We start from the raw sequence: 26,403 nt of genomic DNA on the forward strand, positions 1-26,403 counted from the left end.
TTATAATTTAAGTACCTCCATAAGGACTTCTAGTGTTTCTGCAGGTTTTAAGTGTGCTGCCTCCAGGGAAAAGTTTCCTTTCTGAAACACTTATAGGCTGTATTGGTCCTGGGCTGTCTTTCTCCTCTTTTAGATTACATGATACTATAAAACACATTTTCCTTGATTATTGAGTCCAGAAGACTCTGTCAGTTCTTTGCCTGAAATCATAGATTCTTCTCTGAGAAGTTTTGTTTGGTCGCTGCAGGGATAATTTTGCTACCAAAACCAGGATTGTTCTGCCTTCAGGTGGAGATAAGCAGTAAGTCGGGTTGGACTTGTAAGAAACAAAGCTGCTGTTGTTTGCAGTAATGGGGGTGAGTTTGTAGATGTTAGCAAGCTCTGCCTGCAATCAGTACACAGCTGAATGGAGTTGATTGACAAAGCCTGTGCAGGGGGAAAAAGCATGCTTAAAACTACTAAGCTCAACTTGTCTTCTTCAAGCCCCGAAATGCCCATATCTCCCAGAAACTATGCAGGGGATATTAATTTCTTTCATGTACGCAAATCAAGCTCCCTGTATTTTATCACTTTTGAACTGGACTCTGAAAAGCCTCTCCTGCTTCTTCTGGAGTTCTAGTATGTTGCCTCTGCACACAAAGCTCTGCTGCCTTCTACTCAGGAGTCTTTTATTGAAATTCTCTGTTTTTCTTATGTAGTCTGTTAGTCTTTGCCTGAAGAATATTTACAGCTTGTCTGAAAAGTGCTTAAAAACTACCTGTATTGTAACAGGTAAGTTTAAATTGGCACAGTTCTTGACGCTTAGATTGGTTCTCTCAAAGTTAAAAGTGTTTCATTATTATTTAGAACACAAACAATACACAGGCAAACCCCCACTGAAATTAATGGGAGTGCTGGCTGGTTTAGAACTGCCATCACAAATAAAGGATTCAAGCTTTTGTACTGACTTAAAGGTTTGTGAGGATGAAAAACTCCCTAGGAAATCATAATTAACTTCTACTGAGGTACTTTCTCTAATAACTACTCTTATGTGAATAGATATGACTGTGGTGTAGAGGACAATACCTGGGCTATTTTAAGTGTAGCCATACTGTGGCAGTGTGCCTATTTATTGTGGTCAAGGCAGGCTTCCACCTCAGCTTTTCAGAGACTGATCAAAGGAAGGTTAGATACCAGAGGGTCAATTTGTCTGGCAGGAACTGGTTTGAGAATAAGGTAACACAGGACTGGAGCCATTGTAATGAGTTAAAAGTAGTAGCAAATACTTGGATACCAGAGTGTTCTGTTGTATTTTTCTTCACACTTCTGATTTTTCAACGCAATTTTATATTTTTTTTTCTCTCTGCATTTGGTCTTGGGAAAACATTTTCAGAGAAAGTGCAGAAGCTGTGCAAGGGCCCAGTTTTGCTTAAACTGACACTGCTTAAGTTGCACACGCCTGTGTTGCATTGCTAGTTGTGCCTTTAAGGTTTGGAATAATTGATAAAAAAATGGAAAAGTTTTGTTCATCTACAGAACACTGCTTCCCCTCCTCTGAAGGGGAGCATTCTTTCCCAGATAGGTTTTAATGGCTGATATAATGCCCTGAGCAGTGTAGGTCATAAAGTATTCCTAAGCACATCAGTGGGACCTCACTAGCTCTTGCTGTACCTAATTTGCTGTTCTTTATTGAGGAGTTTGAATTGCCTTCTATAATTTTTTTATCATTAATCTGATTGTTCCTTCCTCAAAAGAGCACTCCCCTCATGCTTCACTCTTACTACACTTTTAAAATACTTATACAGTTAAATATAATTTTCCAGATTTGTGCAGGTTGCAGGTAAATGTAATTTAGATGAGTCACACAGTAGCTGGACAGCAAAAAGGGAGGGTTGCCTCCATCATATCGGGCTGGTACTGGGAACCACAGCATCAGATAAAGTGCTTTCCTTGTTCTGCTTTCCTTTCACCAGCACCTCCTGCTGATTTTTGCAAAACAGTGTTTTGAGTAGGCTGCAATTGAGCACAGGAGGAACTCTGAGAGCAAGGCCTCTTCAAAGTGCTGAAAACCTGTTTGATTTGTGTGAAGATTAAACAGTGTGGTTTGTGTGTGGTGTTATGTTGTTTTACTTAGGGAAAGAGTTAGGCTGAATTCCCACTGTCCAAGGTCTGACACTGACAGTAGCTGAGAGCTGGTTGAAACATCTGGACTCATAACACTGTTTCTATATTAATGAACTGTGTGGACACTCAGACTCTGTATAGTGTGTTTCATGCAGAGATTTAATCCTTTAACCTAGAGAGTTTCAGCTGACTAAAGTCCATTGTCCTGTAATTTGCAGACCTCTAACACCTAAAGAATAGATGTTAGTTCACATATGAATAAGTCATGATGCCCTTATTCTACTCTCTTGCATATTCCCTCCCTCCTCCACCATTTTATTGAGACCAAACTTCCAGCACTGTTCTCACTGATTTTTATTTTTGCCTTAGTTAATGGAAGAAACATTAACCTTTGTCATCCTCAAGCAAGCTGAGAGAACTGTGCACAAAAATATAACTGCTTATAAAGTTCTGAGTTGTGATTTATGCCAACACATTGAATCTTTTGTCTTGCATAATGAAGGACTGGTCTCTGTAAAGAGGTAGCTTGCTTTGTGTGCAGGAATATCTGGCATCTAGTGTTTACAAATGTTTACAGGGGGAAGGGTGATCCTACTTTCTAAAGGGTTCCCACACATGGATATTTTAGCTGTTGTGAAGGGTCTATAGGTCATAATCCATCTTCTGTATGTCTGTTTGCAGGTCGGTTGAGCTCCCTTCTGCAGCTTTAAACCTTGCAAAGGGAAACTGAAAGTCTCTGAATAAATATCTTTTAGCTACTAAATTCTGACTTCTAGGAACTGCTTAACCCTCTTCCTGCTAACCCTTCAGACCAGCTTTCCCTAGTAGCCTCAGGAAAATCTGGTGACCTTTCCTGTAATACCCGTTTGTGTGTGCCACCTTCTTGTCACTTCTGTCTCACTAGCCTGTTTTTGCAGCAAGTGGAGCAGGTGGTGTCACTTACAAATTGGAGAAATTCTTTTCAGTTATGGTATATGGATGAGGTGTTAGGTCTCCTCTGCATGCAACAGGCCTGTGTTCAAGAAGGCAGCGAGGTGGCAATCTTGTCTTCTGAGGAGAACTAGTTAGCTGATTAATTTAACTATACTATGTGATAGAAAGCAAAACCTGCAATACTCTGCACTGATGGTTTAGTAATCCTGTGGAGCACAGCCAAAACTGGGAAGACACTGTTTCCTACACAGAGAATGAAAGGAACTTTGCACACCTGTCATGTTCTGTTCTGCCCCCAAACCCATAAAGAAGTGGCTTTCCTCTGGGCCGGTGTTTGCTACAGGTTCATTTCTAAAAGCTAAGTTAAAAATAATCAAAGTGGCTATAAGGTGGAAAAATGGCTCTACAGAAAACTTCAGGTCTACAGTGCTGATTCTTCAGCGTGCTCAAATGTCAAATCTGTGCTTTCATGTAATGCAGTGACACTTACATGAACTTTTATTTAGTTGATGGTGAGGAGATTAGCTCCAGCAGCATGCAACATGGCACGGACAGCAGAGCTCTTAAGAAGCTGCTGGTGTGGTTAGTCCACACAGCATGCAGTAGTGCTGTGGCTATGCTGGAGGTATTCCTGGGAAGTTAAATCTAGGTTGAGTGCATTCATATGACTGTCAGTGAGTCCTTTGATTTAATTTAATTGATTTGATTTAAAAAAAAAATGAAAAAAAAACCAAACACAAAATCTTGCTGGCATATTCTTATTCCTTTCTCATAATCGCAGCTTTACAGGAAAGTAATGAGAAATATTAGAAAATATAAAAATACATTTATAAAAATATTTCATATTCTCGCATATAACCCAAACCGTCTAGTTTATGTAGCAATAGAATTATGACACAGTAATAGATATGCCTCAACAATTCACTTAGTAATCAGTCTTGGTTTTAATATCATTAGGAGCATGGTTACCTAACATTTAGTTTTAGGATTAGTTTTAGGGTTACATTGAGGTTGACCCTTTTTTTAAAAAAAATCAGAATTCTTCATGTAAAACACTGAATTAACAAGGTATCTTACTGTTTGCTGTCACTCCTTCCTCAATACTGGATTATCATCTGACCCCCTAAACACCTTCCAGACTAACTAATTAACTCAGCCAACTGTTTTGACTTTTAGCTAATAAACAAAACAAACACTATTTTCTGGGTCATGGGAAAATTGCCTTTAATGTCTTGCCTTGCAAAATCACAGGTTTCCTCTCGAGAGCCCTGTGCAGAGGCCAAAACTTTAATCTGCCCAACATACTCTCAGTAGTAACCAATACTCGGTGCCTGCTTGAAGCCTTGTCAGAACTTCTCAACAGCAGTGTTAGTCACCCTCAAGTGTAAGCAACAGACAGCTGGAAAAGATTTGTGCAGAGTGGACTGAACATGGCAACTCAGAAACCTTTTTTGAGGAACATGTCTGGTCAGTTGCCCAGCTTCTTCTTTGGTCGTCACCACTAACCAAAGGTCCAGTCAGAAATACCACATCAGTTTATTATATTATATTATATTACATTGTTCCACACATTTAAGGATATAATTAACAGGTTCATAATTCTGATTTTTTTTTTCAGATGTAGAGATGCTTCAGTCCAAACCAGACACTCCAGTTGCTGGAGATGAAGTTTCTTTAACTACAAAAGACTCCATGCTCCGCAGGTTTTTAGAAGGTGAGATCTGTTTGGAGGGAGGGATGGCAGCAGCACAGTTAAAGCAATTAAATAGAATTTGAGATTTCTCGTTAATCTCTTAAGGATAGGAGATAGTCCACACTGCTTGCTTCAGACAAAGGAACAATTCTCTTTAGTACTTTGTATGCTATCATAAATAGCTTTTGGAAACCAGTGCTCTGTTTGATTTGTTAACTATAGTATGTCAATTAACTGGAATTAATTAAACTAATTGTTCTTCAAGTTCTTAAAAAGAGTTAGGAGGTTTTTCACTATTTCTTCACCAAAACAGGTGATACAGGTTTAGTGGCAAACAGTTACATGCTACTAGATGTTCATGACTTTATCAAGTCAAGTCCTGTCCTGAAGGGCTTTGGCACACTAAAGTCACTGCAGAACTGGATGCTTTTGCCTGTGAAATGGCCAGCTTGGTAAAAATGTGGTACATAATGCATCTGGAGGGGTCCAGTGTTCAGTGAAGTGACCAGGTTGTTATTCTTACAAACTGTACTCTGTTGTAGGCGGTAGCATGGATGTGCCAGATTCAGAGGAAGTTTATGAGCCATGTGGTGAAGATGTATACTACCCAGTGGAACAAGATACTTTTCCACAGGAAATGGCTAACAGACCTCCAGTCCCTGTTCCAAGACCAGAGTCTAGTTCTCCACAGCCAGACAATGAGCTGTACATCTCCAAAAGTGAGTTGGGTACCAGTGGAAATGTAGACTAGTCAACTGTAGTATGGCATTGACATGGGCTTCAGTTGCCAAATAAATGCCAAGAAAGCCTACACTTTTTGAGATCCCTGTATTATTTGACTCTGGAGTTGGACCACCTTTGAGATCCAATTTCATCTATTTTTCATCTTCTGTCTACTCTGAAAATATGAGGATATTGTATCTCAAGACTGTGACCTGAGCTTGCTCTTAATGAAAGAAGTAGGATGACAGATTACCCCCAAATGGTATAAACAAATCCAACTACAAAGGAAAGATCCTGATATTATAAGGACACAATCAAGCTAATAAATTGAGACATTGCTGTTCTGTAATAGTATCATTGATTCAATCACATTTATATAGGGCATGATCTCCCTCTGAGACGGGGTTTAATTGAAATTAAAGAAGATTGTGCCTCTTAGTGTGCTAGACAGTTTTGGAAATCTTGTTCATATTTCACAAACATTCTCACAAGAACCACAGTACCATGTCAGAGAGTAATTTCAGTGACTTCTCCTTCCTCCCATTGCAGGATTATGGGGAAACCATGTCCAGATTTCTTTTAGAGGTGACTGGGCTAAATTCTTTGCGGTCAATAGAAAGGGAATTCTTCTGTACAGATCTTTTGTTTTCTTTAATGGACTTAGTAGGGTAACAGAAGCTGTAATGCACTACAGAATTGTGTGCTTCCCATATTCATCCGTGCTATTTCTGTCTTCATGAGATGCATTTCAGTATCTAAAGAAGGTTTGTTTTGCAGTTTTTGCACAGAAAGCTCAAAGACCTGAGAATCTTTATGTCCCTAGAGGAAGGATTAAGAAAGGTAAGTCAGAAGTTCACTCTGAAAATCCTTCCAGTAGTCCAAAAGCAGATCTGCTGAGATAGCTTCATTTGCATGAAATATGACAGAAAAGACTGTTTTACAAAGCTCTGGGGATAATAGTCCTTTATGAATGACCCAACCTTTTTGACCTCATGTGACATTGGAAACTTTTCTAACTATATCTTTTTATCATGTACTCTACATGTATCCCCTGTCTTGGAGTTTATCCTCAGTCAGGATCATAATGGTCATTGAAGTCCTTTTTTATGATGTGAACCATATTACTTCATGCAAATGATGTCCCTCTTTTAATATTCTGTATATAGCCACTCCTTGTTAATCATTATCCCGTGATTTCACTTCTAGTGAACCGATTGCCATTGCTCTCTGCACCTCCAAACCTCTGTTCTCATACTTTCACTTCTTATCCTGTGCACTATCAGAGTGCCAGGTACCACATCTAAGCTTTTATCTCATGTGTTGGGAACTCCTCTTTATGTTACAAATGAGTTACAAAATGCCAGCATCAGTAGAATGAGTTTTCAGTTTCTGGACTTATGCTGTACAAATTACCTAGGAAGAGTCTAGGTTTGTGACTGCCAAGATGAAAGCTCTGTTTTGTGGATTGCTGAGGAAGCTGAGCACTTTAAGGAATACATTATGTGATGTTCACTTAAATTATGTTTTTAAGAACAGAGATGATCTCCAGGAAATATCTGTGTACAAGGCTGCCTCTCAGCTGGGCTTTTAGCCCTAAGGAGTAGCAGGATGGCCTAAGAACAAAACACTTCTTAGAAAACATTCAGTCTGTAATACTGATAATTTTTTTTTTGTTTTGCATCTCTGCTATATCGAGGGTGCTTGAGCTCTTTCTATTCAGTGAGGAAGGCAGATGCCACAAGTTCAATAATACTTTTGGTGGTGTTCTCTCTTCAGAGACAATAGTCAGGCCTGTAAGGGACCTGTCTCAATCAAGCATATATGATCCATTTGCCGGAATGAAAACCCCAGGCCAACGGCAGCTGATTACATTACAGGAGCAAGTGAAAATGGGCATACTCACTGTGGATGAAGCTGTACTTCATTTTAAGGAGTGGCAACTGAATCAGAAAAAGAGATCAGAATCATTCCGGTTCCAGCAGGTACAGACTTACTCTACTGTTTAAGAAATACATCTGTCTCTCTAGGTTGTATCACAAGCTGTTTCAGTGCAGGTACATTTCTTTCCCAGTTGGAGCAGGAAGACTGCTAACTGCTAACTCTGCTAACTAGCAGAGTTCTCTCCTGACATGGAGGGGCTGTTGCCAGGCAGCAGCAAGCAGGTAGCTGTTATGCAGATCTGTTTGTCTTGCAGTAGTACTGTTAGTTTTTGGAGATCTGTGCACTACGAATTGGACCAAATCCAGTTGGCTGAATTACCTTTCCAGAGGTCACCTAACAGCTACCTGCTGGCAGGGGACTTCTGGGATGAACATTTAGCTTGTCAGTTCTCATCCATTTCAGATCAGTGAAGACTGTGTCCCAGATGGTGTGTTGGCTGTGAAGTCCTAGCTGGTAGATGGTCTGATCCCTCCCTGGGTGTTTGTTGATGGCTCCAGGACTGTTCTTTGCAGCTGGGCAAGGTCTAGCAACAGTCATTAGTAAAAGCAGGGTGTTTGGGTGGCTTAACTGAATGAAGGAGTAATTTTGTTGGCAGCAGCAGCATAATGACTGATGTAACTAGCAGTCATAGTTTAAAATTTTCATTCTTAAGTTAGAGGCTCCCTCTTTAAAACCACTACTTGCTTCTTTTGGAGCCTTTTGCTCGTGCTGTGGCAGTCTGCTCTCATACTTGAGGTGCTGGTCTCCAGTGTGTGACGTTGTTTTGGAAGCTGTCAGAAAAAGTCAAGGCTTTTCTCCTCCTCATTCTCACTTGGAAGGATCTTCTCTATGCAGAAACAGTCAGAGGAATCCCTTCTCCTGTGAGTGAAGAACACAGTGCTACTTTAGTAGTTGTCTGTAGAAGAGATGAAGTGGTATGCTCTGTGCCCCATCCCACGAGCAGCTTTCAAAGTCTCTGCTTCAAATCTTGCTTCATGGTACAGCAATTGTTTCACTTGCTTTTCCACTGATTCTACCATATTTCCTCTCAGATATGTACATATTTCCCTACTGAAAAAAGTTGTCTTTTTTCTACCCACCTTTTCATACTGTAAGGTGCAGTATGCTGCCACACAATGGTGAAGAAACTTTGCTCCCAGTTACATTTCCAGGTGTCCCCTCTTGCTTCACTGGGGATGTCCTGAATTCTTTGAGTTGTCCCTCACACTCTGGGATGCGTGGCAGCCTTTTCTGTCCCTGCAGTCAGAATTACCTGTTTATTAGTACAGAAAGGACTTTGCAGTTAGTTGATTGTGTGTCTTGTTTCTGTGCCAATGTCACAGTGCAAACAGAAAACAGAGAGAGTTCTACACCCAGTGTGCTGCTTATCTGCAACTGAGTGTGTGAACTTGACCTTAATGTACACAATGAACATCTAAAAAATCTTGGCTTCTGAAAGGCACACATGGGTTTCTGAAGGGAATAGATTAAAACCTGTTGACATGGTTTGGACTTCAGCCAGGTCTAGCAGGCTTTGTTACAGCTTGGCTGCAAAGTTAGATGAAATATAATATTAGTTTTGTCAGAAAGCTGCTCATCCTCCTTTAGCCAAAGCCCTGAAAAACATATCTTGTGATGTTTCTAGGAAAATCTGAAACGTCTACGAGACAGCATAACCAGGAGGCAAATGGAGAAGCAAAAAAAAGACAAAAGTGCAGGTAACAGTCTCTGATTCACACATTCTCTGGTAATGAAGCACCTAACCATATTAATAGGCTCTTCAGGCAGAAATATGTCTGTGTATATTGTATTTCTGTGATATTTTAACATGCACATCCATGTGCCAGTTGGCAAAAGCATAGGGAAGTTTCTTTACTCCTCAGTTTCACAGACAAGGAAAATATGCCCACATCTGTGGAGTGCATCTTGATTCATTCATGTATAGTTATGATTGCCCTTATGTGATTTGTGTTTAACTTTGTTCTTAAGTGCAAAACTGTCTCTCAGAGGCTATAATTGCATAGATCCTTCTGAGCTGTTCATTTTCCCTTCTAGATTTAGAAATTACAGTACCCATTCGACGTTCTTATAATACTTTGGGGAGACCAGAATGTGGAATATATGAATACACCCCCAGGAAAAACGTTTTTCCATCAAAAAAGGAGTTAAAGCGAGGAGACTGGAAAACAGAAAGCACATCCAGCACAACAAGTAAGCAAGCCCTGAGTGTCACCCTCTCTACAGGAAAGCTGGATGGAAAACAATTCCCCAGCCTGACCCTCGAGTCAGCTCAGGGACAGGACTTCTGTTCCTGAATCTCAGCACTGACACTGCCACCCCAAACCCTGCATGCCTCAGGTTGGCTGTTCTCAAAACTGTAAAAGCAACTCTGGGTGTACATCAAGTGGTTTGGGCATCCTGTGTGTGCATCTCTGCAGGAGAAGAACCTGAAAGCTGAGCAAAAGATTCCCTTGAGTCTTCCTGGGGAAGGCATACCACCTGTCTGCAGTTCTGAAGAGTAGATGGCAGCTGCTCTCTTATTGAAAAGGATGCTCCCGTGCTGTGACTGTCAGCAGGCTGTGTGCTCTTCTGGCCTGAAGGGCATATTCATATTTCAGGCTGGAAACCAGTCTCTGCATGTCATTTCCTCAATTGTTGTAGAAAAAGGACAGCATTTTTCATTGGTAACTGTGGGACCTCTTGAGTGACTTGGACAGTCAGCACATTTTTATTATCTTTGGTTTTCATTAGGTTTAATTCGTGCAAATTAAATCCCTGCATTCTTGCTCTTATTGCAGACTGAGCAATTCTTGCAGAAAGCATTAGGATCATTTTGGTCCTCTGAAAGGAAAACTGAGTCCCAGTGAGATTACTGCCTTTGACTCTTGGCAAGATATAGCTGGCACACATCAAGAATAGGTGCCAGAGGAAGCTGACTGAACCAGTAACTTGCATACAAGCAGTTGTGAGAGAAATGTTAAGAGTCTGCAGAGTTCTCTGTGTGCAGCTTGGTGCTCTTTCTCATAGTGTGACTGTGAGAATTGGACCATACCACAGTATTTAGCACTCTTAAGTGCTTCTGTTTGTACCAGCTGATAAAGAGAGTTATGTTACCAAAGCTAGTAGGGAGGAGGACTGCATCTTAGGAGAAAACCTCTAGCTACCATTTCGGTATAGAGGTTTCTGAACATTAGTGTCCCAGTATTTCACAGTCCTATAGAACATTATCTGTTTATGACTGAAACCAACCATAACAGTGTAGGATATGTTTGTGAGTTGCTGTCACTTTTGGAGATGGCATGACTGATTGCAAAAACAATCCGTCCTCTGAGTCCATGACAGTTAAATGGGTTTGTATAGATGGTTGCTGAAGGTTGTATGAACAAACTTGTCATTTTAGCTTGGAAACAGACTAGGAAACATTCTTGCAATGAGAGAGGGTTGTTGTGAGAGGAGGTGGTAAGTACCTATTTGGAACAATAACCTCTCAAGCAGTCACTTATTCCAGTAATAAATATGTGACAGTGCTCAGAGCTGTCTACCTTCATGCAGTTGTTAAAGATATGGGGACTAATAATTTAAATATCCATAAATGCTGGGTGTGTAACCCTTGTGAAAATATTTGCCTGACTTGCCAGGTGATATTGGCACCAGATCTTTTCAGTTAAACCATGCTTGTGAGTATTTAACAGAAGACTGGATCTAGATAGGGCAGAAATCTTCTAGAAAGAAAGCATAATTAATAGCGTGGCCCTGTGGTTTGTGTTGTATGCAATGCTGCTCTTTGGATCCTGAACATGTAAAAAATAACAGTGGAAATAAATTAAAGAAGCATTAAATTATGTGTGCAAGAGTTAAGCATGAGGTTAAAAGAGCCCTGAGTTAGTGATTTGCAGTTAAATCACCAGAATTTAATAATCAGTTTGTTTTGTCTTGCTTACTCACTCTAGGTAGTGCAAGTAACCGCTCCAGCACTCGGAGCATACTGAGTGTCAGCAGTGGGATGGAAGGGGACAGTGAGGTAAGCTCTCACCTCTGCTATATACGGCTGTTCTTAAGTACATGGCTTTGTTTTCATGCAAAAAAAAGGAGCTCAGAGATGGCACTGCATTTGCAGAAATGGAAAAATGTAGCCACTTCTGTTGTGAAGCTAGCAAGAACCAAATTTTGCTGGTCTGTAAACACTTCTTTTTGTTTTGTAGGACAATGAAGTCCCAGAAACAACTAGAAGCCGCAGCCCAGTTGCCCACCAAGCAGAGAGGCTGCCTTTCCCAGAAAGGCCTCCCAGAGTGCCTCCTCGAGGTGCAAGCAGGTAAAGCTAAAAGGCAGCTCAAAAATGAGTTTTCCCTGAATCCATATGGAAGCCTTGGACAGAAAGTGAGGCTGGCAGCAGGGCAGGAAGCAAGTGTGTCTTTGAACAAAATCTACCAGACTCTTATCTGTCCAACACACACTGTTAGGAATTGTAAGATCCTTGTTTCTCATCTGTAATACCTGGAGGTATTACACAGTTTCCTAGTTGGAAACCTCACAGTTTCCTAGTTGGTAACATTCCTACTGCAGTGCTGTCACTGAGGTTCATGCACGACACCACTAACTTTAACTTGTAAACATTCCAAACAGGCCAACCGGTGCAAGTCTACGAAGTCCAAGCCCCAGAAAGCTATCTCAGTACAGATACTAATAAAATTCTCCAACTGCTAAAGCAGTAATTACCACTGTGTGGGTGCAGCAAGTTCTGTATGTTGGCTTGGCTCTGGCAAGGAATATATTTGGAATTTATCTGTAGTCTGTTGGAAAAAAGACTTAGAATCTTTTCATCTCTTCCTATTGCTTTTCATACAATGTTCAGGAGAAAGCTACCATACTATCAAAGTTTTACTCCAACCAAGTATTATAGTATCTCTTTACAGTAATAGTAGAATTACTGCAGATGAAGAGCAGAAGAAATAGCTTTGACAGGAACAGGGCTTTGGCAGCTTGGCATCTGCTCTGTTGCTGAATCACTGATAGCCTGTTTTTCTTCTTATATGACTATTACTTGTACAGTATTCTCACATACGATGTTATTGCATACGTGTTGTTCCAGAACTCTATTTTCTACTATTTTTGCATGCATTTTTATTCTCTGTCTTTTTATAGGCCTGTAAGCTGTGAAGACTTTTATCCTCCACCTGTACCACCAAGAGGTCGCTGAATTTCTCAACATCTCTGGAATATGAGATTTTTTTTCTGTTTATACATGTGTTTGTACAGATATTTTTTGGCTGTCTTAAATTATTTATAAGCAGGACCAAAATGTTTTCATCCCTTTCCTCCTCCCTAAAGCTCTGGTGACTTTCCCCATGATTTTCACTGAGACTTCTTGGCCTTCTATAACATTTTTTAGTTGGAAGAATTTTGGTGCTTTGGGGCTTCATGAAAAAGTATCATGGTTGGGAAGGAGAATGCTGATGTGTGTCTTGGGAGCCCTGCACCGACATGAAGTTTCCTTTTGACCAAGAAAGCACACGTGTCCTTTTAAGAACTAAATGCTGATAAGCATTGTTACTAAAACCCTCAACATGGTCTACAAGGGCTTGACTGGAAAACATACTTGAAAAACTAAAGAAAATGAGTTGTTTGAAGAATGCTCATGACAGCAGGAGCAGGTGAATATACTGCTGTTAGGCAAAACATTTTGGGCACAGATATACTGACCTTTCAGAAGGTATGGCATCCCCCTCCAGCAATCATTAAACCACGGGAGGATGAGAAATTGTCTGTCTTGAAGAATGTATTTTGCATACAGCCTTGAAAATGCCTTTTCCTTTCCCTTCCCTCCCTGAAGAGGACAGACATTAACAAGGGGTTGTGTGTGCTGCGTTTAACATGAAAATTTCCAAGGTAGTTGGTAAGGAACCTGCTGTATCACAAACCAACTGTACTTAAACCTTTTTTTGTGGAGGGGGTGGGTATGGTGTAACAAAATCACATGACTGGCCTCTCAAATTAGAGGAAGGAACTGGTGGCAGTACTGTGTTCTGTATCTCTTACATGTGGTCATCACAGAAGCAATATGAAGGCATTTCACTTCATGCTCAGAAATAGTTCAGTGAGTCTCCAATTATCAATGCACACACCTCACAAATACCAGCTGTGTTTTAGTTGGCTGCAGTGGAAACAGGCAGCCTGGGGGCTGGACTCTGCTTGCTCTACAGTTCCTTTCTAGCAATGTGAATCCACAACAGCTGTGTCCAGCCTTCTTTCTGCCTGAGGGCTTACAAACTTAAGGAAGCTTCCTGGTTTGGCTCTCTTCCAGACCTTGAAATCTTCTGTGCATATCCTGGCCCTTGGGGCAAGTATAGGTCTCTGGTTGTCCAAGAGTGACACAGATGGGAATTCTTCAAGATAACAATCAGGGCAGAGAATTCAGCAACATTACTTACTTGGTTTTCAAGCCATTCTCCCTCTCCCAGCCCTGAAAAAGACATAAATACACCTGTGTTAAGTGATCCCTCAGATGCAGGTAGGACACATAAAGCTTCTGTCCGATCAGGTCACAGAGTTGCAGTGGTGGCAGGGTGGCAAACCCAATGTGTGAAGCTGCAGGAGTGACAAGACAGCAACTGTGACTCAACCAGCACTGAATAAAGGTGGAGAAGCCCCTGCTGCTTTCAGGGATATAGGCATATGCTAAATACCATCTATGCATTAAGATCACAGTGTATGACTCCAAATGCAGTTTATATACCCTCTCTTTTGATTGTAGAGGGGTGCGGGTGTTGTGCTGCAAGCCTATAGCTACAGAGGCATCTTTCTGTTTGGGTTTTTTTCCTTATTTAAAGGACCTCAGTGCCTTCTCCAGTAACTCTGGCACTATAGACTCTCACTGACAGTTTGCTCTTTGTTCGCAGTTGTCAGGGGAATGGTGAGGTGGGAGCTGCCTTCCTGTGCTCCCCTTTGAATGAAACAAGGTTTCCACCACTATTAGGTCAAATTGGAAGCAGGGAAGGAGGTTTTGATGCTGAAATGAGGAAAATAGTAGCAAGGATAAATGAAGGAATTTGGGATAAATGAAATAAACCAAAAGAGGACATTCAGCAGCTTGATTGTCTTCAGCTGTCCCATGCTTTGGTTTGCACACAGTTCCCTGGTTTTGTTTAAAAATTCCCCATCTCCTTAGTGCTGGCTGCAGCTGTGTCCCAGAGCTTGGAGACATGATGTGATAAGAGGAATTTATCTGCTTCCACATCTGTCAGACACAGTATAAGGTAAAATTGTAGGATGTGGGGAAAACTGTAATAAGGCAGGAAATTAAGAGAAAAATATAAAAGTGTATCGTGCAGAAGGTTTCCTTTCAAAGCTGTTGGACTGAAGCAGTCCAGGGATCCATCTTTCCAAGCTAGTTTTTAATGTACCGTACTTAAGGGGTTGCCTTTGCACAATCCTGATAACATGTCTGTGAACTGGATTTTTATTGTTAGTGCTGTGGTAAGATGGTTTATATCTGAATTGCTGAAAAGCAGCTCATAAGTAGCCTTTCAGTCCCTGTCCCATTTGAAGCTCTGATACTTCCTTACTCTGACCTGACCTATCATACAAAATCAAATGCTAGTGGGACTGCTTTGGAGGAGAGGTGAGCTGGGACAGCTGGACCTGAGGCATATTATAAATGCATTCTGTTCAAGCCCCTTCTGCAATGCCTAAGGGAGGGAAACTGAAGATGCAGCTGTAGTCTCAGCCATTCCTGCCTCACTTCTGCTGGATTAATTAGAGATCTCACTGACCAGCAATCACTGCAAAACTATCACCCTATCAAGGAGAAAAGGAACAGCACTAAAACGGCTTCACTGTTAAATGCAGGTAAACAATTGGGATGCAGGCATGAGTTCCAAGTCTCTTGCAGGCCAGCAGAGATGCCCCTGCTTAGCCACCAAAGTGTATGTTCCACAAAGGTTGGATTCATGTAGTTGCTTTAAACCTCTTACATCTTAACATATGGAGTCTTTGTATCTGTAGACTCCATTTGTGCTGGTGAGCATGTGGTGCATGTTGCTTCCACCTGGGATAAAAAGTGTGCTGAAACTGAAGCTCAGAAGAGACCAGAGAAGAAAACTGCATGCAACCGATTGTTGGTTACTCAAGAATATGCTTGGGAGGGAGGAAATGAAGAGTGTTTCTGATGGCCATTAGAGTTCAAGGACTGAACAGATAATAAAATTGCTGGTAAAAGTTAAGTGGCCTGGCCAGCTGTGGGGGTATCAACCAATGCACCAAACTCACCTGGCAGCTGCTGGCCCAGAGAAAGTGTTTGCTCTTTGTATAACATGCCTTGAAAACCCTGCTGCAGCAGATGGCTCTGGCTGGCCATGTTGCTGACTGAGGCTTAAGTACTGAATAAACTGAAGATGCTGAAGCCTCCTCTCTCTGTCTCTCAAGGGTAAGCTACTCTGTTTTGGACTGAGATGCAATGACTAGAAAGAAACATATGGCGTTACCAAAGCTGTCTAAGTTTTCTTTGTGTGTGTGCGTAATATAAGCAGGGCTTTTGCATAGGTTTTGGCAAGTGTCACTGCCTGCAGGGACCTTCTACCAAAATAGGCAGGATATGGTAGATGCTCTATCTGGAAAAGGCTTTATATAAACGCATCTTGTGAAATATGTTCACGTTGGTAGACTGACTGTGTAAGACCACAAAGAGAAAAGCTTTTAGTGTAAGTATGGTGGTCAGTGGTAAACAAGAAAATCTGTTTTTGCATCATTCCTACAAAGCATGGATGGCAGGTACCAGCAGAGCAGTTCCTGCCTTCTGCTTGTGTCCCTTGTTGTCTATTTGTTGGCTTGTGCAATATTTGAGAAGATGGTGTAGCCCACCTTTTTTTTTAAATATTACATCGGATAGCCTCTGAATTTTTTTATTGTATGTAAATTTTTTTACAGTATGTTCAGTTTAAAAGTTGTCTGATGAATTAATCCTTAATAGTGTGAGCTTTTTGGATTGGGGGATTTGTTTGGGGTTTTTTACTTCGGACTTGTAGCTTGAGGGACTTCCAAGTTCACAGGCAGGTTTGCAGCCTTCATCTTAGCCAGCGCTGATGGAAACCCTCCCTTAGGCGAGGCCCGGGTGTGGCTGTGTCGCCTCAGTGCCCACCCCCGGCCCCTAAAGCTCCTGCAGCTTGTGCGAGGGGTGTGGAGGGTGGGACTCCGTATGATACAGAATCAATTAGGTTGGAAAAGACCTGTGAGAGTCCAACCTACGACCGAACACCAGCCTGTCAACTTCAGCACGGCACTAAGTTGCATGTTGAGTCTCTCCTTAAACACCTTCGGGGACGGTGATTCTACCACCGGTGACGCTGGGCAGCCCATTCCAGTGTCTAATCACCCCTCCCGTGAAGAAATTCTCCCTAATGTCCAATCTAAACTTCCCCTGGTGCCGCTTGAGCCCATGTCCTCTCGTCCAGTCGCTGGTTGCCTGGGAGAAGAGCACGACACCCACCTGGCTACAGCCTCCTTTCAGGTATTTTTACAGCGATAAGGTCTCCCCTGAGCCTCCTCCAGGCTACACAACCCGAGCTCCCCCAGCCGCTCCTCACGGGACTTGTGCTCCAGTGGGTACTCGCACACAGCCCTGCGCCGCGATGTTCCCAAATAACTGTAGATTGTTTCATCGATCAAAATGTCACAATTTTATCAGGCGTAATTAAACCGGGTAAGAACAGACCGCGCTCACGCTGGAGGCCGCAGTGCCCCGCCGCCCACGGTGCGCGGCGCTCCGGGCCCCGCCCGGCCCGCTCAGTGCCCGCCCGCGGCCCCTCCCCGGCGCGGCCGCAGCGCTCGGCGCTCCCGGGCTCCCGTAGCGCCCCCGCGGTTCCGGCGGGCGGGCGGGTGACGTGGCGGGCGGGGCGGAAGTGTCGTCGGCGGCGGGCGCGGGCCGGTGCCGCGGCGGGGCCTGCTGGGGACGCCGAGGCCCGAGATGGCGGCGCCGGGGCTGCTCCTGCTGCTCCTGCCGCTCCTGCCGCTGCGCGCCCGCGCCGACGAGCACGAGCACACGGTGAGGCGGCGCCCGGCTTCCCTCGGGAGCGGCGCTCGGGCCGCGGCCCCGCCGCCCGGGAAGCGCGGCTCGGCGGGCGGGATGGGGGGCGACGGGCCGCGGCCGCGGGAGGAGCGGGCGGGTCCCGCCCCGCGGGGCTCCCTCCGCGCCCCCTGCGCCGCTCGGGCGGTCGGGGTTGCGCGGGGTCGGGCCCCGCTCGCCGGCTCGCGTGAGCGGGGCGCTCGGGGCAGGGCCGCCCGGCTCTCTGATCCGGTTTGCACATCCTTGTGCGGCCGGGCGCGGTGTCCCACCTTTTCCGGGAGAGATAAACGCCCCGGCAGGTACGCGGGCTTTGTTTGGAGAGCGCTGTTTGCTCCTGCCGGGAGGATGTTTGCTCTCGCTGCAGAGCAGAGCCCCGCTGTGACAGGGAACACGCTGCGGGGGACAGCTCGCCTTGGGAGAGGGGGGGATAGCTTGGAATGGGCTGGGAAGTGAGGGCAGGATGGGGACACTGACACGGATCCCTCAGGAAAATGGTGATACGATACTGCTGACTTGAGCGCTCACCTATTGGGGTGAGGATAGTTTTTGTTAAAGTGCTTGCAGTATAACCCGAAAAGAGTCTCTAGGAAGGGCTTCATCGGTTTCTGGTTTTACATCAGTGTTATTTCCCATGGCTTTCGGTGTGGGAGGGTGGAAGTTCTCTGTGATGAGTTGAGACTTGATTTTGGAACGAGACTTTGCCAAAAACCATCCTCATTTGCTCCAAGTGGAGTGTGGCTGTGATTAAACAGTGTCTGTCTGGCTGTCAGGACTTTCAGTGCTCCTGAGCAGCCTGGCTGGCGAGCACTTGCTCAGTTTCTTAACACAGCTTTCTCTAGGTGTGCTGTGGTAAGCTTACTAAGATTAACGGTATTGATAGTTTTTGTATAAGCAGTAGTTAATTAGTTGCCCTATTACATGGATTTTTGAGGAATTGAAAACTGCATACGATTGTCTTTATTTTTTTTAAAGAGAAAGGGATTTATCAGTGCTGCAGTTAATGGCAGAAAAGTTAAGCTAATATTGAGTACTTTTAAGGAGCAGATATTCTTTGAACAAGCTTAGGTCCCAGTTTTGTTGCTGAGACTGTGTTTTAGAGTTAGTTTTCCGCTGAGGTGAGATGGTTTTCAGTACAGCACTGAGTTTATTTTAAAGGCTGGTTTACTTGAGGGATTATTCATTATTAATATTGGTAATGTTCTGGGGGAACAAAAAATCATAATGCTGTCATTGAATTTATTTGGTTTTGAAGTCTCCCTTCAAAAGTGATTTCTGATGGTTTTTAAGTCTTCTGAATGATTACCTAAACAATTACCAGGGGAAATCACCAATTCCTTTTAAGGGCTTGTCACTTTTTTCTTCTAAATTACTCAAATATGCAAGATGATTACTGTCTTTTGGTTTAGTATTCTTGTTTGCATAGTGACCAGTTTATTAATGTCATGTGATAGGTTAGGAATAGTTGATGTAGAAAGACAGTTACCTTTTTTAGAAGGCTGTTTCCTTGCTTAGATATTTTGATGCTTTAATGTTCTATGGGAGATTGGAGTGGAAGCATTACCAGCATGAATGAAACATGAACAGAGTTTTGTAGTAGTATGCTGATTTTGAGATTAAGAACCTGAAGGAAATATACCTTAAATACTGCATTTTAATACATTTCCGTTTTAAATATGATTACAGTTGGAAGATTAATTTTTCTGTAATCAAGGTGCTTTATTACATTTTGGAGGCTCTACTCACTTTTGGAGGAGTGGAGGGGAAATTTAGGATTTGGTAACCTCAAAGCATAAATTTTCACTAACTTTAAGACTGGAGACCTATTGTGGGAATACACATCCATTTGTGCTGCCGTTTCCTTATTAACTCTCCAGTGTGTGGCTCCTTGTGCGCAGGCACTTGGGCTGTCTGGTGAAGGTGTGTCGGTGCATCTTACCACAGTTTACTTTTAGCTGCTGATGTGCAGGGCCTTATCAGTACTGAGCCTACTGGGCATACAGAAGTGCTGTCTTAGGTGTTTAATGCCTTGTGTTAGCAGGTTAATATTTTTAATGTGGTTGCTGCTGCTACAATATGTACAATATTTATAAAATAATACAGATGTGTGCTATAATATGTATTTTTGTATTAATGAAAATAGGCTGTTAATGTTTTATATGTGTCCTTTATTTCATAATTGTAGGACTTCTAAGCAAATATTGTAAAAGGTAATTGTGAGAGGACTCTGCACAGAGTTCTAGGTCTATAAGTACTATTGTTTCTGGAGGTGGCAGGTATGGATAGTGTCATTGAACCAAGAGCTAAATCCTTTATCTTAAAGTTGAATTACTTCTTTAAAAATCACATCTTCATTTCTTTGGAATAATAGTGTAAATACAATTATAAGATAAATGGGTATTTAAAAATCAGTAGTAAGTGAAGAGAAATTGGAGTTTCGCACAGCATTTAAAATCTCCTTTGTCAAAAGGCAGTACAGTAGTGTAACTTCAGACCAGAACAGAGCAATATATCAGAAACTAACTGAAAACTTGTCTACTGATACTTTAACTTATTGTCATGCTTCAGAGCATGTCATACACTTGCTCATTGCATGTATTGCACCATTTTTTGATAGTTGTCCTTTTATTTTTGGAAGTAATAGTATCAGTGGGGTGCTGGTGATCTTATAACAATGTATGCTGATCCTGCAGAAACAGGGTTAGTGGGCTCCTCCCTGGTTTGCTTTCACATCTTCTCTTGCTAGACTTGGTGGAGTTGATGATGAAACAGACAAACCATAAAAGCATTCTGAAATATCCTGGGGGTTTTGTTGTGGGGGATGGTCTAAGGAGTAGGTAGCATTTAAATTTTAACGTTGCTTCAGTTTAATTGTCAGCACTTTTGTAAGCATGGAAACACAAGACAAACACTGAAAAATAAACAAACCCCGGCCTATACCGTGTAGCAAAATTCCTAATTTATTATGTTTGAGAAAAGCATTTTTGTTTGACCTACACCTCAATGAAGTATATTAATGCTCTCAGCCTGTAAGTCTTGTTTAAAATTAATATATAAAATTAGGAGCTTTGTATAGTATCTGAGAATTGTCAGTTAGAGAACCACTGTGGAAAATATTTCAGCGCACGCAGAAGACTTATTTGCATATGAAGTTGTGTGCAGATGAGCAGCCTGATTCCTCTTTGAAGTTCTCCCATTTCCATTTTGAAGAGGTGAAATAAATGTTGTGGAATCAGGACATGGTGTGCCTGAGCAATCTTGTACATCTAGGAAGTGTAACAGTAAAAGTACTGCTTGTACAGTAGTTCAGACTGTGCTGCTGGTACAGTTCTACCCTCATTTTGGTGAGGCCTACAATTCAGAGAGAAATGAAGAAGTGTTACTAGAAATAACCTACTTTGTCCAAAGGAGAGCATGAGGCTGAAATCCACAGTTTAATAGGCTATGGATGTAAGCTGCAAGCATTGAGTACTATGACAGTGCTTGATAGAGTATCTGGGGGCTATAAGCCTGGGATATTACCAGTTGAGTCTTGCTTGTTGCCCCTTGTATTTCCTGTCCTGCTTTTACAGCTTTGCTCTGCCAGTAACATAATGTTGGTCCTTTTTTTTTCCTCCCTGAAAGATGTACACTTTGGAAAGCCTCATTCCAAACTTCAGTTTGAGAAGAGGAATAAAATTGCGTACTTTCTGAAAGAAACTGTCTCGATTTGAATTTATTTTGCTGAATCATCACATAAGATTTGGCAGTTGTAATCCTCTCCCTGTCTCCATCTTTTTTTGCAAAGTGCTTTCATGGTTTAAAGAACATCAACAACTTGACAGTCTCATATCCTTGTTTGCAACCTTTTGTATACTGACTTAATCTAGCCTTAATTGTTTTGTAGAATAAATAGTTTATTTCTAGAGTTACCATGCTAATTTCTGCAGTTGTGCAAAGAGGACGTAAAGTTGCTTTCCACATCATGAGTGTCCTATTGGGTAACAGGAAAGGAAGATGCATGTACTATGCTGAAGGCACTTTCAGTATTGCTACGGTGGAATAGTTTTTAAACCATATAGATACATGGAAATTGTATTAAGCCTCAAAGTGGTGCATACTCCCAATTTTTCAGTAGTTGTATTGCATGGAAGAAATCCACACTTGGCCAGGTCAGGCAACACAAGCTTTATACAAGTTTAATGTTCTGCAGGGGACTAGAGTAGACCCATCTATTCAGGCAACAAGGCAGCACTACAGATGGGTTGGACGTGATTTTAGCTTGCACATGCACAACATCTCTGCAGCCCAGCACTCTGTACAGGCAGCATGACCATATTGTGCTGCTTTGGAACAGATGTCCCCAGCTGTGATGAGGGTTGTAGCTGATACGTAGTTGCACTTGAGGTGCAGGTTAGTCCTTCACCACCTGGTTGGCAATTACAGAAAAAAGTTTCTGAAGGTTTATCTCCCCTTAATCAGGTTGTAACAGCTGTATGGTAGGTAACTTGTGTTGCTGCTGAGACTTTTCAGGCTGCCCCTATAAAGAGATCATTATATACTCCATATAGTTGCTGAAAGTACTGAGCTGATACTAGGCTTAGTGCAGAAAAATATGGAAAACTTACAGAACGAGTACTACATTTTTTCATAAGTTACTGTAAATGAAATATAAATAAAATTGTGTTTTGTAGTCTTCTCTCATACGTGGAAGCAGTGAACTCTGAATTGTGGCACTATGACCAAGTTGTTAAATGCTTGTGTCTATGAATATAATTAGGATCTCTGAGCTATTTGCTGTATATTATCCTTTTATATGAACCGAAACCAGAAGAGCTTGCTGAATTATACCGCAGTACAGATTGCAGCATCTTGTTTGTTGACCTTCTTTGTCTTGTCATTTACTATGTTCATCTCAGCTTATTTTATATTCTCTCTCTCGTAGTGTGACCTTTTGCTGAAAGGTGTGTTGCGTGTAAACCTTCTCTCAACCTAGAAGTCCTCATATAGAGGTGACAGTAAAGTCCTACAAGATACTGTAGTTCTTTGTCTTGCCTAAATAAGAGTTTTCCTTTATCTTGGCACTGTTATTTGTTGTAGGTGTTTTGATATTATGAAGGAAATAATGAAAAATAAACTCAAACAACCAAAAAACCCAAAACACCACGAACTTGAACTCTTCAATAGCACTGTGTTCTTGCCACGAAATTACCCTACTACTAGGCTAAGAATATAAGGATGAGATATGTCATGACAGAGAAATGTGTTTAAATGTGAAAGCTCATCTTTATAATTGAGAATGAGCAAACCCCAAAAAATTTAGAGAGAAGACAATCTGCTTGAGTTTTTACTAGACACCACCCCCAAATTTAGGCTGAAGTTGCTTAAGCTGGTTTACTTACAACAGCCCCCTTGATTTGGGGAGGCCACTGGGAGCACCTGATGGACTGCAAATTGCTGTGACTGAGGACTGCTTAGAGTGAGTGAGGTGTAACCTGGGCTGGCTGAGGGGCTGTGTTTGTTTATGTAGCAGTCCTGGACAGATTTCTCTTGTCCTATTGGGGGGGGTGGGATGAGAAAGGAGGAAGTAAGAAATGCAGACTGAATTCTTTGCTTATGTTTGATTTGGTCCCTTTTCTCTCCCGAGTAGGCTGGTGGCATCTTGGAGTCATTGTGAGAAAAACTTGTAAGCCCTGAAGGAGGGCTAAACACTATGCAGATAAGAGACAAGCAAAGACCAATTTTGTTATTGCAGATGTTGTAATTACAATGTAGTTACATTATTGGATCAGAAAACGTAGCAAGATTTTGACTAGTATGTTCTTATTCTGTTGGTTTCTGCCACTTCTGTCACTTCTGTTATAGTTCCAAAAATGCAGAGATCCCAGCTCAGTGTGAAGCAGGTCAGAAACAAGCAGCTAAGTATAGCAGTGGTCAATGCTTTCTTTATTCAGGCACTGTCAAAGAAGAACTGACAGACCTAAGGATGTTGTCATATTCTATTACTGAAGGTTGAACAGAGACATAGCTGAGCTCACATGTAAGCTGTTCGTTACAAGGAGTAGTGCTAAAGTGGGCTCTTGACAAGTTAAGACCATTTTGAGGAAGGGCTGGAAATATGTTCTGCAGCTGTTAGAGGAAGAAACAGAAGACATGCTAGACATAACAGTCTATGAAGAGATATGGACCAATTTGTCCCGTGCTACCTTGGCAAGAGCTAGAGGCAGATTCGAAGTGCAGATTCCACTATCTGCTGCTGTGGCTGAGGGAGTTGGAACTGTGATTTTTCTTTCTTTTTTCTTTCTTTCCCAACTTTCTTTGGATAACTGTGCTGCACTGGTATAACCTTTCTGGTTGCTGGAAGAGAGGAGGAATGTCTACTTTCTCTTGCTGTGTTGTTTACTCTTTCTTTGATCCTTCTTTGACATTCTGTCTATCAGAAGTGTTGACGTGTGTGCTCTGCTAGTGGACAGGTTTGTGAAACTGAGAAATGTTTGGTCTCTGCTGCAGCTCAGAATGGTAAGATTTTAAGTTTCTTGTTGGAAATCACTCACATAAGCAGCTGGAATGACTTGTACATCTTTGTAAACAAAAAAGATGAGGCTTGTAATAGAGACGATGTGTTAGTTTAAAGGGATTAAATTATTTTCCAAAGCATGTTTGTTTAAATCCTTGAGTTAAACTTTTAAACACCTCATCTGAAGAATTTATTGCATTCCACATGTACCTAATTATTTCTGAGTTAACCTCGTGGTACAGCTGTGTTTATTCAGAATAAATGGAGTTGAAGAACCTTTGTTCATTTGTTAAAAAGGGAGATGCATAGCTGTATTCAGTATTTCAGTTGTGCATTATGAAATAGTTACAGCTAATTAACATTTGACTTCCTTTGCTTCTCCAGTGTGTTCTGTGTCTGTGGTTTTGTCTTAAAATAGTACTTTATTCTTCTGTACTTAAAAACATCAGAACCTATATGGTGGTTGTGCTTTCATGTATATATGGTTATAATTAGGGGTTTTGCCTTAAAAGTTATGTCACTGTCCCTCCTATTCTGTTGAAATTATAGTAGGTGAAGAAGTTGTGTTGGCTGAGAGACTTTGTGTAGTTATCAGCAAATCTGATACCTCATCCAGATGCACACAGATATAGTGCAAGTAATTATTTGAGATCACTTAATTCTCCTGAATTCGTGCAGTATTTGAATATTGATAGATTAATGGCATTAAATACTTTTGTTCAGAAGTAATAAGGGCTTGAAAAAAATTACTGGCTCCTAGACAAGGAATAAATTTTTCTGGCTAAGAGTAGCTGTGGAAAGTGAAGAGTGAATGTTCCCAGAAAGAATTTCATGGCAGCCACCAGACTGCTTGCTGTTCTGTTTTTTTCACTGTGAGAATGTTGGAAATGCATCAAAATACAGTTCTTCTGTCTGACTTCTTTGCCTCTTGGCTCCTGTAGGTATGCAACAGTTTAATTTTAGTGTCTCCTGTGAGGCATTGCAGTCTTCTGGGAATTTTGAATGCAATTTATACCATTAGTAAAATGAAAGGAAGCTGCATTTTAGGAAAATACAGTATACATGTCACCGTGGGTAGATTACCTAGTTTCTTTGCTGAGATCTTGTATAACAAGACATTAACTTGATATTTCCTTTTTCTCAGTGGAGATAAGCAGAATTTTGCTTTGAACTGATGTGTTTCCACAAAATTTGTGAAAGCTTATTTATTTTTGAGACTTCTGCTTTTCTCCACTTCTGCTCTCTACATCTTCTGCTTCTCTCTTTGATACTTCAGTGATAGGCTCTAAGAAACTATATAATCAACTAAGCTTTTTTTTTTTTTTGTTAGAAAGCAGGCTGAAAATCTTACCTAGAATTCCTCTCACCCAAAAGACAAAAATGCTCAATTGTCTTTATATGTAACTGTTGCCTGTGATTCAACAGTCCTGCTCTGCTAGTTAACATGAATTAGAGCTTCTTGAACATTTTTATTCTGCTCAGGTACTCATCTAACTCAATAACTTTATCTTTCAGTACCAAGATAAAGAGGAAGTTGTTTTATGGATGAATACTGTAGGGCCCTACCACAATCGCCAAGAAACATACAAATACTTCTCTCTTCCCTTCTGCGTGGGATCAAAAAAAAGCATCAGCCATTACCATGAAACCCTAGGGGAAGCACTTCAAGGAGTTGAATTGGAATTTAGTGGTCTTGACATCAAATTTAAAGGTAAGCAATTCACAGTGCCTTTAGTCACTTAAAATATACATGAACCCTTAAAACTTGGGGTTTTTAACTAGAAGAACTGAAAATTTGTTGCTTCTAGCAACTGAGTGTATCTTGTACCCTGCAAGGTTGTCTACAGCGATTGGCTTTTGCGTTTACAGTGAAGGTTTCATCTGTGTGCCCTTGAAGGAAAATGCTTGCAGCAGATACGTGCTTCTGAAGTAACTGATTACGTTTTAAAAAGTACAACTAAGCTTTTTTGCGTTTGAGTGTTTAAATATTTGCTGGAATTAATATTTTGGAATTATTAATTCTGAAGATGTCATTTTTCCTCTGATATTGAGTACTTGCAGACTCTCTGCAATTGCAAGGGAGTACCAAGGGCTCAACATCTCAAAATTCCACCTTAACACAAAGTTAATTATTGTATCCTTCTGGTCAATGTCTAATTTAAAATGCCTTTGACAAACATCTTTATAGCATTGGCCCTAACTCATCATATGCCAGTCAGGATGAAGCTGGTCTGTTTGTTTTCCTGTTGTTTCCTGCCCTCTCCATCTTTCCATACTGTTCCAGAGAAGGCATTTAACTTCTTTTGCAAATACATATCTTGGTATTAGGGGCATAGTTTCTGTGTGTGTGTCCTTTTAGATATCTGTAACTGGTAGTTGCGGAGCTTCAAATAATAACAGATTCTTTTTGTCTCTGTTGAATTTTAACATTTATAAATTTCATTCAATTTGTGTTTCTCTGTATATGTATCTTTTTTTCCT

General features: G+C 41.5%; 2 protein-coding genes across 7 annotated transcripts in view; both read left to right on the forward strand.

Moving 5' to 3' along the window:
• Positions 1–13,427, forward strand: part of PIK3AP1 (phosphoinositide-3-kinase adaptor protein 1) — a 42,366-nt gene extending 28,939 nt beyond the window's left edge. For 2 of the 5 annotated variants that reach the window (XM_051800095.1, XM_051800096.1), the window contains exons 9-17: positions 4,655–4,750; positions 5,272–5,448; positions 6,230–6,292; positions 7,229–7,434; positions 9,018–9,090; positions 9,428–9,583; positions 11,323–11,393; positions 11,575–11,684; positions 12,515–13,423. In XM_051800095.1, the coding sequence (XP_051656055.1) occupies positions 4,655–4,750; positions 5,272–5,448; positions 6,230–6,292; positions 7,229–7,434; positions 9,018–9,090; positions 9,428–9,583; positions 11,323–11,393; positions 11,575–11,684; positions 12,515–12,569 (1,007 nt within the window). In that variant the 3' untranslated portion in view covers positions 12,570–13,423. Of the gene's footprint in view, positions 1–4,654; positions 4,751–5,271; positions 5,449–6,229; positions 6,293–7,228; positions 7,435–9,017; positions 9,091–9,427; positions 9,584–11,322; positions 11,394–11,574; positions 11,685–12,514 lie in introns of all 5 variants that reach the window. The other 3 variants (XM_051800094.1, XM_051800098.1, XM_051800097.1) reach the window with 3 other exon arrangements.
• Positions 13,428–17,265: 3,838 nt separating this feature from the next.
• Positions 17,266–26,403, forward strand: part of TM9SF3 (transmembrane 9 superfamily member 3) — a 42,375-nt gene continuing 33,237 nt past the window's right edge. Inside the window, exons 1-2 of one of the 2 annotated variants that reach the window (XM_051800126.1) lie at positions 17,266–17,408; positions 25,438–25,633. In XM_051800126.1, the coding sequence (XP_051656086.1) occupies positions 17,331–17,408; positions 25,438–25,633 (274 nt within the window). In that variant the 5' untranslated portion in view covers positions 17,266–17,330. Of the gene's footprint in view, positions 17,409–17,596; positions 17,729–25,437; positions 25,634–26,403 lie in introns of those variants that run through there. The other variant, XM_051800127.1, reaches the window with a different exon arrangement.

This window comes from Manacus candei, unplaced genomic scaffold (assembly GCF_025592945.1).
Source record: "Manacus candei isolate 608988 ecotype Guabito, Panama unplaced genomic scaffold, ASM2559294v1 h1tg000050l, whole genome shotgun sequence".
In the NCBI taxonomy this organism is placed as follows: Eukaryota; Metazoa; Chordata; class Aves; order Passeriformes; family Pipridae; genus Manacus; species Manacus candei.